The sequence below is a fragment of the Phalacrocorax carbo genome, chromosome 3 (genome assembly GCF_963921805.1).
Source record: "Phalacrocorax carbo chromosome 3, bPhaCar2.1, whole genome shotgun sequence".
NCBI classification, from domain to species: domain Eukaryota; kingdom Metazoa; phylum Chordata; class Aves; order Suliformes; family Phalacrocoracidae; genus Phalacrocorax; species Phalacrocorax carbo.
The window spans coordinates 25,010,124-25,025,279 of NC_087515.1; the positions used below are offsets into that span (position 1 = coordinate 25,010,124).

Genomic DNA, 15,156 nt, shown 5'->3' on the forward strand with positions numbered 1-15,156 from the left:
CAGTGAATGAATGAAGCTAAGGGATTAGTAGTCTGGCTATAGACAGAACTAAAATTCTTTAGGTGGAGAGCATCCCTTACTTGCAGGTAAAATTGGAAATAAAACTTTTTTCACCAGAATGAGTGAGATCCCAACTAACTGTTAGATGAGGTGTGCTATGTTGCTGGAGTGGCTTAGGACTCCAACAAACAATTAAAAACTAGAACAAAAGGCACATTAAACCAATTTTTCAGTTAAAACCATGGCTGCTTTTGTTGTGATCGTACAACTTTTGAACAGTTAAAATATTTTAAGAATGTATTAAATTTTTAAAGTGTACTGTACTTGGTAATCCACCTCTTTTTAGAGCTAATGTGAAATACTAATGGAGGAATTTTGCTTATCAGCTTATAGAGAAACTGCACTCTAAAATGAAAATGCCAAGTCATAGCCAAACATGTTGTCTTAATAGGCAAAAAAAAGCTGGAAAACTTTACATGACTAAGATTGTAATAAATTATGTAGACCAAAGCATGAAAATTCAGGATTAATCCTTTTGAAATATTGGAGTTGATTCCTAAGAGAAACATTCACCACATGATGCTAAAAGTATGTGAAGTATTTTGCATTGGGGTAAAAAGACAAGGTTCCTTCAAAGCAGATTTTACAGCTTTTAAGCAGGTTACATAATAAAGGATTAGGGAACAGAATGAGACAAATCGGATGAATGAAAGGTTAGTATGATGCATTGCTTCTGTGTATGACTTTTGGTGAGGGAGAGTTGGTACTTATTAATGTCTATGTATTTCAAATAAAGGTAATTCAGGAACTCATTTTCCATAAGTAAATTTACTGCCTTATGTTGAGCTATTATTTCTTGTATGGAACACAAGTTGTGAATGTCAGGTCTTTCATTCTAACATACTTAAAGATATTTTCAGTTTTGACAATATTGCTTCTTAATTTGCTGACTATAGAGCATACTATTCCCTGTAATAAACTGATAGCTATGCAAATTTTAGTCAAGAAAAGAGATTTAGAAATCCTGAGTTTGATTCTGCAGGCTTAAGTGGTGGGGTTTTTTTGTGTTGTGTTTTTTTATAGATGCCACCTTCAATGAACAGCAAGATCTTTTTTGCCAGAAGTTGCAACAGTGTTGTGTACTCTTTGACTTCATGGACTCTGTTTCAGACCTGAAAAGCAAAGAAATTAAGAGAGCAACACTGAATGAACTGGTTGAATATGTTTCAACAAATCGTGGAGTGATTGTTGAATCAGCTTATGCTGACATAGTGAAAATGGTAAGTAGAATGCTCTTGTTATATATTTTGAATTTAAATAAAATATCTTACACTTATCAGTTTACAACTCTGGCCTCTAACTCAGAATTACTGTTGGTTACTCTGCTTATACAATATAATTCATTAATGATAACTTGGCTTAAAAAATTATTTAGCAAGGCTTGTAAAAACAAACAACTTACAAGTTTAATTATTAGCTGAAATATGGTGCATTGAGGTTAATTAAAATGAAAGAACTGGTATATTGCAGATGCTTGCAGTCTGGGTGAACTTTGAAGATGTTCTTGTTCAGAAAATGGCAATATTTCAGTGCTGCCTGTCTTTAGGAATGGCAGTGGAGTGACAGGCTAAAGTTTTTCTGGTAAAGATTCTTGTGGGTGCTAGCGTCAACAGAAAGGTTTATCAGTGTAAGAAAGCAACTCTACTTTGTAAATACTTTACATGGCTGTTTGTTACTGTTTTGGCCTTGGAGAGCTGTGCTAGAGTAGTCTAAGTGGTTTGCTCGAGTTGTAAACCACAGGATGACTTGTACTGCACAATTTCTACAAAAGGCTTGTTGAATAAGCAACAAAATATTTGTGGTCATTATCTGCAGACTTTCCCAGGTTTTTTCTATGTGTTTTCAAATGCTGCGTAAGTGATGTTTTAGGTATGCATGTACTCCACGTACAGGGAATGCAACCAAAGGACACTTGACAATAATCTGAAATATTTTAAAATAGTTTTTTCTGGAAATATGAAATGTAAAAAATGTGTTGAGTGCCCGTGTACTTAGGCTCATGGTTACTAAACTTTGGTTAAGTTTACATAGGCACAATGCTGACTTTAAAAGTAGCTATCGGGAACGTAAGCAGACAAGTTCAAATGTGGCCTACAACTTCTGTAGTTTTCTATACAGTGCAAGCTATTTTTTCTTAAGGTTTTGTTTGGTTTGTTCGGTAGTTTTTGGGTTTGTTTTTCTGTGAGCAGCTGATATGGAAGATCAGATGCTTAATATAAATAAGCATAGAAATGTTGCCATTATACAGAAGGGCTAGGATTATTGGAACCTTTTAATCGTTTTGGCTGTTTCACCAGCTGCTTATTAAGTTTTACAAAAGATCTAGGACACTGGGGGTTTTTGTATAGTTTTGTGTTTTAAAAGACCTGTGTTTCTGTCCTAAATGCTCTTCACAAAGGAAAATAAAGGACAGAGTATGTCCACCTCTTCTTTGGCTTTTTTTTTGCTGCTGGTGGCAGCAAGCCTGAATACTTGTAATATTTTCTTACTCTGTGTGCCCTCTATAGCCTCTTTTTAGAAGAAGTAGTATACTGACTAGCCTATCATACTTGTTGAAGGGAGGTTTTCTTTTATATTGGAGTAGTTTTCTTTTCTTGGAGATAAGGTGGTGTTGTGCTGTTCTTTTGAGGTTATTGTTGTTGTGCAAATGATTGGGCTCTGTGGATGCTTGTTTTTCCTTCCATAACAATCTCCTTTTCTCCCTTAAAATGACAGAAAATGAAGAAGACCTTAAACGCTCAGTGAGAGCTTTTCCAGAGCTTGAGACAAAAGATCCCTCCAAGCCTGAATAGTATTTCTAGTCTCCCTGGCAACAGAAAAGGTCTTTGCTGTGAATTAGGACGAAGTACCAGCTTTCAGAAAGAACTCTGGATGGGTCTCTCCCTCCAAACAACACGTGTGTCAGGCTTGAGGCCTTTCTTTGTAGCAAAGCTTCTATAAGATTTAAAACATCTTTTTAATTTTTAGACTGTTACTACATGAAAAGAAAAAGCATTTGAGTTTTTTGCGGAGTTTGAAGGATAGTGGTTTTAGGATGAAACAGTAGAAATCAGCCTTAATGAAACCCAACTGTCATCTGACTGGTAGTAAAGGATGAGTAGACTACAAAAACTCCCTGAAAAAAAGCCAGAGTGGCATCGGTGGCAGAAGCGGAGCCTCATTCCCCACCTGCACGTAAAAATCCAATGCAACTGAGACTTGTCCTTGTAGCTTGGACAAGCTGTGAATTCAGAATTTCAGAAAACATCAGGTATCCCTATCTGCATGTTCAGAAATTTGAATTGAATCTAGTATCTCTCCAAATGCTTAGCTCCTCGGGAAGAGTACAGACAATAAGGGACCCTTCCCCCACCTCCCCTTCCCACCCCTTTTTTTTTTTCTCCCCTCTCTTCCTCCCCCCTTTTTCCTCCTCTTTCCGTCCCCCCTTTTTTTTCCTCTCTCTTTCCTCCCCCTCCTTTTCTTTTTTTTTTTAAAATATTGCTGTATCTTAAAACATTAACTGACACTTTTTCAGACATCACTTTCAGAAAACTTTGAGATTTAATTTAGAAAGCTAATGCTGGGTTTCTCAAGAAAACTGTCCACCTGTGAAAGACTTATGATTTATATTTCTTAAATCACAATTTTGCGATAAGACCCCACTTTATGAAGGAAAAGGGATATTTTAAATAATATGAGAAGAACTTGCCCATAGAAAAGCAATGGGGGTTTTAACCCAAACCATATTTTTGATCAATTCTATTAGCACAACATTAGAAAAAAGCTGTCCTGGTTTCAGCTGGGACAGAGTTAATTTTCTTCCTAGTAGCTGGTGTAGTGCTGTGTTTTCGATTTAGGAGGAGAATAATATTGATAATGCACTGATGTTTTAGTTGTTGCTAAGTAGTGCTTGTACTAGTTAAGGACTTCTCAGCTTCCCATGCCCTGCCAAATGCACAAGAAGCTGGGAGGGGGCACAGCCAGGACAGCTGACCCCAATTGGCCAAAGGGATATTCCATACCATATGTCACAATGCTTAGTATATAAGCTGGTGGGAGTTGGCCAGTGGGCAGCGATCACTGTTTGGGAACAGGCTGGGCATAGGTCGGCAGGTGGTGAGCAATTGTATCACTTGCTTTGTATAATATTATTACTACTACTACTGTTTTACTTTATTTCAATTATTAAATTGTTCTTATCTCAACACATAAGTGTTTTCACTTTAACTCTCTGATTCTCTCCCCCATCCCACCGGGGCGGGGGGAGTGAGCAAGTGGCGGTGTGGTGCTTAGTTGCTGACTGGAGTTAAACCATGACGGAAGCAAAAGTATTTCAAATGTAATGAAGTAAATGAACCAGTTCTTTGGGGAGACAGCTAGTACATAAAAATGTTGCGCAGTTTATTCTAAGTTCCATATGTTCTCAGGAGACCAATTATGCTAGTAGAAGTACTGAATACTCTGAAAATCATAAAATTAGTGTTCTAAAGATCTGGCCAAGAGTCTTGCTGTTTGTTTCTGCTACAGAAGTATGTTCAGTAGTTAGTACCTTTGTCTTGGACTTGAAACTTTCGCATTCTGTACTCTGAGGTTCTGTGCTAAAGGATTGACTGGTTCAGTTCAGCAAGATCCATCTAGAAATAACAGGATGCATTTTCAAGAGATGTTACCAGAAGACTTGTAATCAGAGGTAGGGAGGTCTCTGTAGGGGATGGATTTGTATGTTGGATGCTTTTGTTGAGCACCTAGTAAGAGTAGGCAAAATCGAATAACACAATCAGGATTATAGTCTTGTTTTTTGGGCTTAATTAAAATTTACGTTCTCTGACTCCTATTTACCCTCCTCTCCCCCCAGCCAGTTTCTCTTGTGACCCAGAATCCCAAGTCCCTTACGTTTACAACATTAAGGGACAACTGTACTGTTTGGGTTTTAACTAGGAGACTGCTGTAGTGCCCATCCACACTGAACATCATTGCCCTTCTACTCCAGAGCAGCAGTGTCTGCAGCTTTACTGTGTACCAACAAGAGACAGTGACAGGACATAGAACGAAGTGCATAGGAGGAAATGAAAAATTAGTTTATGCAATAGCTTTATATCTTGTTTAACGAGGCAGCTGATTCTTCTATGCAGAGCCAGCTGGGTGACTTCACGATCTTTTAAAGTCCCTTTGCAAGAGTCAGCAAACACCTTGGAGACTCCATGGAAGCTGTGCAGTAGCATTTGCTGCAAACTGTTAAACATTCTCTTTCATTTTTAGTAGGCTTAGGTGGTTAGCAGCTATTTGAAACAGATTTGATCGAGAAAACTAAAGAGTTTGAAAGATGATTGGAAAAGTTGGGCTAAATGTGTTCCTGAAAAAACAGTAGAAAACAGAGAAGCAAAATTAGCCTTGTGTTCTCTTGTGTTCATGTTAAAGATTTAAAATCCAGTATGTTACATCTGGCAGAAAAGATGACATTTATTTTTCTTTTGACGTCTGAAAGATTGGTTTTCTATCCAGGCTTCCATATACTTCAAAGATCCCTGAAAAAACCTTTTTAAACTCACCCTTTTGAAATTGACTTGATATGACTATATCATATTTGTATCATTTTACTTAAAGTAACTTGGTAGCTATTTTTCTTTTTTTTTTGTTCTTAGTAGCTCTGTGTTATATCAAAAAGTTACAATTATGTATTTCTGACTTCCAAAAACCTTGAAACATCTTGAAGTTACGAAAGGTGAAAAACTGTAAACAGTTCTTCAGTTCGTACTTGAAAGTGAGAAATATCTTGAAATTAAGTGAAGAACTCCCAAAAGATATATTTTTCGGATTGTCTGCCTTATACATAGAGTGCTCTGTTTAAATCATAATTGGCTAGTCATACTGTATTTGTCATATATAAAGCCTCAGCTCTTGGTGTCACATAGTTAAAAATTGGTCTTTTTATAAAGGGAAACGGAAATTTTCTTCTAACTTTCATGGTTTCAGAGAAAAATTAAATATGACAATGTCTACCTACAAACTTGTAAATCAGTTGAGAAAAGTTACTTCTTACTTTCATTGGTCTGTTTTGGACTTTTGGCTGTTTGGATTTAGCAGGTTTTCAGCAGAAAAAAAAATAAAGAATAAAGGTGCTTTACTTTTTTTTAAAGACTCTTTTGTTTCATGTAATTTTAGGATAAAAGCAGTACCTTGCTGAGTGTCATCTGTGGAAGCAAAGTGATACAGTTAAGCAATTGGGTTTTTTCTTGCAGATTAGTTCTAATATTTTCAGAACACTTCCACCTAGTGATAACCCAGATTTTGATCCAGAAGAAGATGAACCAACTCTTGAAGCCTCGTGGCCCCACATACAGGTATGTGATTCCTTTATATTCAAGCCTTCTTGTAAGGCAAGAACTGTGAATGGATACTTGAGTCATTTTGTGCCTTTGGTAAGAATGTCAAAATTGCTTATATAATACACATGAGCTTCTATATTTGGGAGGGAAAAAAAGTGGTGCTTTTCTTAATGTGTATAAATATGGCAGAATGTAAGACTTCCAAATGGCTTAAATACCTTTTTTTTTAAAATGGAATAAATGAACTGTTAAAGTGTGGAATATGTATGTCTTAATTACCTAAAATATCCATATTTTTAATGTTCTTAAGAGGTTTGTTTCCTGCACTTGAGCAACTTTTTTGTGTGATTTCAATAAAATATAAGTGGATCTTAACAGTTTGGTTTCTTGTGACAGTAACAAAAAGTGGAGTAATAGTATTCGTCTTTTGAGCAAGAAATAGATATCTCTTCATTCTTCCAACCCTCTTCCCTCCCTTCAGGCAAAAACTTTACAATATAGTCATTGTTGTTTGGTGACAGTTGGTTAGTTATTCTATTGTTGCACTCCTGTGCCAATCTCATTATTTTTATGGCATTGCTCAATCGATCATGTGATTGACTTGCAAAACTGCTGATCCCATCCACCCCCCCCCCACCCCCCCCAATTAACTGTTAAAAGGTGAACAAACCTAGATAACTTGTAATCATCCAAGTTCATATCTCGGGAATCTTGTTACCAAATTTACATGAGTAGTATCTGTTAAATCAAAGTTAGGTAGCAATTCCCTAGTAGTAGCTAGGAGATTAGTGGCTATCACGCATCTGTATGCCATTCTCTCCCTTCCCTTAAGAGAGTTAAAATGCTGCTCTGACCCTATAATACAGCTCTAATGTACGGACAAATGCTCTTACTTAAAAACTGGGCTTCTAATCTTGGCTATAAGTACATGTTCAGGATAGCGTTTGAGACTTAAACCAAGTAAGAAACAAGTTATCACAAAAAATAATTCTGCAGCTTAAAGGCTGTGATAGTTATTAGAATCAGCCATATATAAGTAAGATAATTCATAGGAGAAATGGCTATAACTGATCTAGGTGAGAGGCCTGATTTTGTAGGGGTGGGAGTGTGCAAGGGCTATGCAAATGTCTCTTATAGTCAGTAGCTGCGTCATCTGGCTTCAAGATGCCCATGTCTCTCAGGAGAAAAATTTGTATATGTTAGTTCAGTTCCTCTTATGACCTAAGTAACGTACAGGTCTTTTCATAGAAAAAGACTTGTGGTTTCTGCGACCAGTTCACTTGTGCTTTAGACTTGTGTAAGAGAAATCAAGAGGTTTGTAGCCTGAGGTATTTGAAATTTTATTTTTCCTTTGCCGCCTTCTAAACAAGTTTTGGCCAGGCTGTCTGATCATTGACTGTGGATTTCCCTCTCCTGCATCAGTTGTTCATCCTGCCCTTGGAATAGATTGCTCATTGCAGGACAATGGAAGCAGTTTGTGGTTTTCCTCTCCTTTCTTTCACAGTTCATATGCTACTGGATGGTAGAAGACTGAGTTTGATAACTTACTAATTGCCCTCCAGGAGCACAAAGCTGCTGGAAATGTCAATTTTTGTGTATGGAGGAAGGGGGTGTGCGCACCCATTTCCCCCCTGCCCTGCCATATCAAACCCCATTATTACTTTTGATATAGTCTAAAGAACTGCTGGGGCACCAGGGTGGGTGGGGAGGGGGGATGATGTTTTGCTGGCTGTGATTTGTGATTTCTCAGTAAAACAAATTCAGTATTCTGTCCTGATCTGGCAGTCAGGTAGCCAGTTTTCTGGGAGGGAAAAGAAAAAATCTGAATCTCTGCTCTTCTCTGGCTGAATCTGTTGGCATTTATCTACAAAATAAAATGGTAGATAATGGCTTAGTAAGTTACCAATGTGTGTAGTCACAACGGAAGACTGCAGACCCTCAGTAAAATAAGTGCCACTTGAAAGACATTGCTTTAAAGCAATACTCAGGATGGTTTGTAACAGCCAGACTGGGTTGAACAGGTTGGCATTAAAGCTGCTGTGTATTTTGAAGTGTGGGGAGTTGCAGTTATTGGAGTTGGTAGCTTAAAGCAGTAATATTCTAACGGTCTCTGCAAGAAAGAAGATTCAATCACCAAAGTAATAGGAGATATATTTCATAGCTCTTTGACCCAAGCAGACCAATTTTAAGAACTAAAACGACTAAGTCCAGCAGTTTTCCCTGTTCTATCTCTATTTGTTTTGTTGTTTTTTTAGGTAGGAGTAGCCAGTATCTGTTGTGGCTAGAATCCATTCTTGTCCCCCTAGTTGACTGTTGTTGTCATACTTCTAAGTTTGCAGACATTAGCATACAGGAGAAGGGAGAAGCTGGCTATCCAGAAATGGCCATTGCAGCTTGCTCCCAAAATGCCTCGGATAAAGCTTGATGTGTTTTCCAAGGCTCTCAAGGATTTCCAAAGTTATTTGATACCCCTTACCAGCTGTACATGTTCTAGGAGCAGTGGTACTGACTAACAGGAAGCTAGACGATTCTGTAAGCATCAAAACTCCATAAATACTCCTCCAGTGCACAAAACTTCCCTGTGATACAGCTCAGTAACTGGATTTTATGAGCACTAAATTTTGTTTTCCTGAAAGCTCTTTAAGAGCAATAGCAACAGTTATGGTTCCGGTATTGTATGTGTTTATGAGGCATTCAAATAGTTACTAATGCATACTCTCCCTATATTAAAAATGAGATGTGGAACTGATTTTATTTGTCATCACATATTGAGAATCTTGCATTAATACTGACTTGTTCTATTTTATAGATGTACCTTGGTTTTGATCCTAACGGGGATACCCTAAACTTAACATCTTGGTACAAGCTGTCCAAGGTTACAGCATTATGCTTTAACTTAGTTCTTCATCTTGATGTTTATCGCAGTCCCCATATCTATGGAAAGAAGGCAAAATTGTCCTTCCTGCCCTGTCCTTTAGGGGAAAATAAAACATGCCAATTTAGTCTTCACTTGTAAAAGGTGCTCTATCCCATGGCAATTTTGGTGGCTCCTTCTCTGTATCCTTTCAGGTTTACATAAATTTCCTCAAGCATGTGTAGGACTGTGCATCTCATCTGTGCTGTCAGTATCTTCCTGGAATATCCCAGGGTTTCATCTGTCACTTCTGTGGCTTCACTATGTAGATGGATCTTAGTCATCCTGTGGTTAACCCTTAGCAGATGTTTTCATTGGATCTCTGACTGTGACTTTGCAATCCTTGAGTTTTATCCTGTATTTCTGACTCCAGTCCTTCAGGGTTAACTTGTCCTTTCTTATTGATAACCTTGACATACTTTTTTCTCTTTTTTTTTTTTTCCCTTTTTCTGGCAGTAGCTTCCAATATTATGTCATTATCTAAGCAGTTATCACAAATGACTATTCTTTGCTGTCGTCACTGACAGAAATATTTAATGAAATTTAATTCCAAAATTATTCCCTATGAGGCTGTGCTAATAACCTCCCTCCAGCCATCTGTTTCCCATTTCAATACAAATCACTAATGAATTTATCTACTTTTTAGCTTGAAAAAAGATCAATAGAATCATGGTGTAGTTTGTTTGGAAGGGACTTTTAGAGGTCATCTAGTCCAACCCCCCTGCAACAGACAGGGACATCTTCAACTAGATCAGGTTGCTCAGAGCTCTGACCAACCTGACCTCGAACGTCTCCAGAGATGGGGCATCTACCACTTCTGTGGGCAACCTGTTAGTGTTTCACCACTCTCATTGTAAAAAAACCTTCATCCTTATCTAGCCTGAATCTATCCTCTTAGTTTAAAACCATTACCCCTTGTCCTATTGCAACAGGTCCTGCTAAGATCTCTGTCCCCATCTTTCTTATAAGCCCCCTTTAAGTTCTGAAAGGCTGCAATCAGGTCTCCCCACAGCCTTCTCTTCTCTAGGCTGAATAACCCCAACTCTCGCAGCCTGCCCTCATAGAAGAGGTGTTCCAGAGGCTGGAACACCCCTCAAACCATTTTTGTGGCCATCCTGCTCCAACAGGTTCATGTCTTCCCTGTGTTGAGGGCTAGAGCTGGACACAGCATTCCAAGTGGGGTCTCACCAGAGCAGAGGGGCAGACTCACCTCCCTTGACCTGCTGGTCACGCTGCTTTTGATGTGGCCCAGGATACAGTTTGCCACATGGGCTGTGAGTGCACATTGCTAGCTCGTGTTCAGCTTTTCATCCACCAAGTCCTTCTCCACAGGGCTGCTCTCAATCCCTTTATCTCTCAACCTGTCTTGGTACCAGGGGTTGCCCTGACACAGGTGCAGGACCTTGCACTTTGCATTGTTGAACATCATAGGGTTCACACGGGCCCGCTTCTCGAGCTGGTCCAGGTCCCTCTGGATGGCATCCCATCCCTCAGGTGTGTCAACTGCACTGCTCAGCTTGGTGTCATCTGCAAACTTGTTGAGGGTGCACTCGATCCCACTGTCCATGTCATTGCTGAAGTTATTAAACAGTCATGGTTGATCTCTTTCTAAGACAGGATGAAGTATGGTAATATTTAAAATTAATATTGGGTTGTCTATTACCGAGCTTTTATAAATATCCTGTCCTATGTTGTCTGTTGTGCAACTGTGTGCTATTATGTTTATGCACAAGAAGACAAATTAAGGCTGTACAGGGAAGCTTGGGTTTTAATACAGTTCTGTTTCATGAAATTTGATACATTTAAACTGCTGAAAAGCTCGTTAGAGACTGTCAGAGGGGAAGAAGGAATGAAAGGAAACTTGTGTTTCTGAGCTTCTACTTTGCCGCTACAGCATATCCTCCTTGAGGCTATGCATAAGTAGCTGTCATCTCAAATGTTCTAGATAAAAAGTACTTACTGTCAAGCACTTCTCTCAAGTGAACTTCATAATTATAATTGTGAATTGCTCAGGTGTTGGCTCTCAGTTTAATAAGTACTCATAGTATAGTAGTTGAGAGAGATGCCTGTGAGTATGACAACAGTTCTGTGTGGGTTATATTTGGAAGTCCAGTCAGTGATGTCTTTATGTATCTAAATTGCGTTTTAGTATTATTACTAGTTAGTTGTTTAACATGGCATTAAGAAATAGACGTTGAGAACGTAAGTAGCCCTGTATGTGTCCAACCATAAAATGTCTTTCCTTTCAATTCTGTATCAGTTAAGGGATGCCTTATGTGTATTTTCTAAATCTGCCATTGTTATGGAAGTACAGTATTTTGTCTCTTGGACTTCTGATGAACGCCAAAATATGGGACTTGTGCTCTGGCTTCTTCACGCCTCTCTCTGCTACCTCAGGCCCTCGCTAACTCTTACCTCCTGTCTGTTCTTCCAACTGTGGGCGTTGAGCAATCATAGCGAATGGGGCCTTGAACTTAACAGACATAATATACTACAAAATATAAAGGATGAAGACAAGTCTGCAGAGGGTCCTGTTGTTTGAATTGAATGTCAAGGATATGGAAACCTAATATTAAGTCAAACTCTTCAGTTTCTCTGTATTCATTCAGCTTTTTAATAGGACTTTTCATTTTTGGAGTTTGCAGCTGAAACCTAATTTCAGGAACACTTAGCAGATTTTTCTTCAACTGTTTAAGGAATTATGTGATGCTGGAGCACATAATTTTACCCTTAGCATTGACAAGTGTTTGGTAACTTATTTCTACATTATAAATTCTTAATATAGTAGGAAATGTGAATATATGTAATACTTAAAACCTGTTTTTTTGTCTAATAGTGATATTTTCAGTAGGTTATTTATTAAGCTTTGACTCTTCCAGGAATTAAAGTGTTCGTGATACTGTAATTCTTGCAGTAAATTCCAGTAGAGGCTGTGATTAAGCAGTGATGTGTTAGGCTTCGGTTTCCTTTTGTACTTTTTAAGCATGTGACTAGTCCCACTGACTTTGTGGTGGTGGCGGGGCTGAGATCTGTGTTACAGTGTACTTACTAACTTCAAAATATTCATTTCATTGTTTGTAGTTGGTGTATGAATTTTTCCTGAGGTTTTTGGAGAGCCCGGATTTTCAGCCTAGCATTGCAAAGCGATATATTGACCAGAAATTTGTACAGCAGGTAAGTAGAGAGTTTTCACATGCCCTGATTTAAAGATCACCTCTCAAGCTTAACTTCTCAGAAGACTGTACAGCTAAGGAGAATATTAAAGCTTTCAGGTTGACACAGGGTTAAATCTTAGTTGTTCCAACAGTGGCTTCTGCCAAACACTAAACAAACAGCACAGCATACCACAGAGGCTATATGTAATCAATAACTTCAGATACACTTTGCTTTCAGATATCAACCTCGGTGCTTTGCAATGCAAAATATTTGTAATTTGTAAATACAAGTTGTGTTTTTAATGATTTGTAACTTACTTCCAGTCAAATGAATAATGTGCTAATTTAACTTCTGTGGTGCTTTTCTGTTTGTTTTTCATAGATTTATCATGGGGGAAACTTAGAGCAAACTTTCATCCTGTAAAAAGTTCATGTACGGGTACATTAAATCTGTTCCAACATCTGCCAACTTGTGACTAGATAGCATCATTCTCTTTACTATTGTGTGTTACCCACAGAAGGAAAATCAAATAAGAAAGTACACAGGAAAATCATGCTTCCCTATGCCAAGTAACTATAAGCATGAAAGTGAAGTAAGATTTCATATTAAATATAACTTCTCAAGGAATTAGGCTGTAGAATACCACAAAAATTTTTGTCCAAGGTTAAGTCAGTGGGGATTTTATTTTTAGCATGTCAAAATACTTTTGTTTGTCAAGAAAGAGCTGAAGAGCTGTGCCATGCTGGTAGGCCATCACAGTACAGCAATGAACAGTAAAAACATAGATGGACACTTTTCCTCCCCACCTTCAGTGACAGCATTTAATTTCCACTTTTTCAGTTTTGCTGTTCTTGTTTATAGGTGTTTTCTTCATCTCTGTTTTATTTGACATTGCCACAAAATTTAGGCCTGAAGCTGCTGCTGAACTCTTGGCCGTGGATATCCAGTTAACTGACCTGTGGTTGTTAAGAGCCATGTTGTGGAGTTTCAATTCCTGACATTTCACTTGATCTTTCTCTAGAGTATAAGAAAGACAATGCAATGAACAGCTAGCTATATATGGAAAAAAGTGGAGTAATGACCCTGAGAAATTCCTTCTAAATATAAAAATGAAATGAGCCTGAACAAAGTTCCTGAACAGCTGTTTCCAGTCCCTTATGCTGCTCGGTGTAGACAGACCTAAGCTCACAGACCTGGACTGAGCAGGAGACCGTAATGACAGCTTGAGCTAAGTTACTAATTTAGCACAGTTAGTATTTCTGAATATGCTCTTACTTGGACATGTGGGGGAAAAAAAAAATAAATAATGGTCTATAATGGGATTGGAATCTCTTTTGATGTCTTCAAGTGAGTATGGTCTTCTCTGTATCCTTGGAAAACTTTCTACGAGAAAAAAGTGTGGAAAATCTTGCTAGCTTATTGCAGCATTTAGTCTGTATTAGCAGAGAATCAGTTAATAATTACATATCCTATGCTTATTTCATGACCCCCTCCATATTAATCATTCATTGTGATCATTTCTTGTATCGGAATGCTTTTGCTTAAAATTCAAGATACAAGTAGCTTTTTGAGATGAGCAGTACAGGATTTTAATTAAGGAATTGTAAATATCTGACACAGATTTGATTAATTCTGATTTCTTAGAGAGCAAGTATAAATCATTTACGTAAGGTTTAATTTAATGCTCACAATTTCATTTTTATTTTGATGGCAACTATTACAGTTGTTGGAAGGGCTTTGATGCTTGTGTACAGACTTTTGAAGGGAATGAAGCTGCTGGGCTTGCTTTAAAAAAAATAGCTTTATTAAAAATCTAATTTTAAATATATAATATGACATCCAGACAATTTTCAGTTAAATTGATTCTAATTTCTCTAATCTAAACTTGTAAATGAAAGAGAGAACTCGAATTGGTTAGTAACATAAGAAAATTTGAGTCTTTCAAAAGTAATACATTTCAATTTAATTTTTAAAGTTGTTGGAGCTCTTTGATAGCGAAGACCCACGAGAACGTGATTTCCTAAAGACAGTTCTTCATCGAATTTATGGAAAATTCCTTGGTTTAAGAGCATTCATCAGGAAACAGATTAACAACATTTTCCTCAGGTATGCTCTGTGTGTGTATATATATGTACGTATGTGTGAGGAATATTTTATCTTGCCTTCATGATCTGGGTCTGCAGTGATTTAGTCTTGAAGTAAAAGACCTCTTTTTGGTCTGTGATCTGGCTTCCAAATATTTGAAGCTTAGTAAAGGTCACTTTGGTGTCTCTGATCCTCTATTTTGATTTTTGATGGTTGTCTTTTTTCATAACAGGTTTATATATGAAACGGAGCACTTCAATGGTGTTGCTGAACTTCTTGAGATATTAGGAAGGTAAGTTTGATCTGACAGAAAAAATGTTATTGTGGGTGTTTGCTTCTGCTTTCTTGCTTTGGGAGTGGAGAGGGGGAAGGAGAATTATTACAGTAACAAGTGATGAAGTGCAGTCACTGACATAATCTAATAGTGTCTGAGTTACCATGTGAATATCAAATCAGGATATAGAGCATAAATTCTTTTTTGGTGCAAGTTTTAAAGATGACTGGAAAAATATTTCTCGAGAGTCCTTGTTTGTCAGGAATATCTACCATTGCTTATCTTATATCTGATAGATTACTTGTTCTTTGATTTAGAAAATGAATATTAACTTTCGCCCTTATGCTGAATGAAATGCTTTA

The 15,156-nt window shown here is 37.6% G+C and overlaps 1 protein-coding gene across 2 annotated transcripts in view; it reads left to right on the top strand.

Annotated features, from left to right (window-relative positions):
- Window positions 1–15,156, top strand: part of PPP2R5A (protein phosphatase 2 regulatory subunit B'alpha) — a 46,383-nt gene that overhangs the window by 18,073 nt on the left and 13,154 nt on the right. For both annotated transcript variants that reach the window (XM_064446187.1, XM_064446188.1), the window contains exons 2-6: window positions 1,084–1,280; window positions 6,279–6,380; window positions 12,361–12,453; window positions 14,411–14,541; window positions 14,753–14,812. In XM_064446187.1, the coding sequence (XP_064302257.1) occupies window positions 1,084–1,280; window positions 6,279–6,380; window positions 12,361–12,453; window positions 14,411–14,541; window positions 14,753–14,812 (583 nt within the window). The remainder of the gene's footprint in view (window positions 1–1,083; window positions 1,281–6,278; window positions 6,381–12,360; window positions 12,454–14,410; window positions 14,542–14,752; window positions 14,813–15,156) is intronic.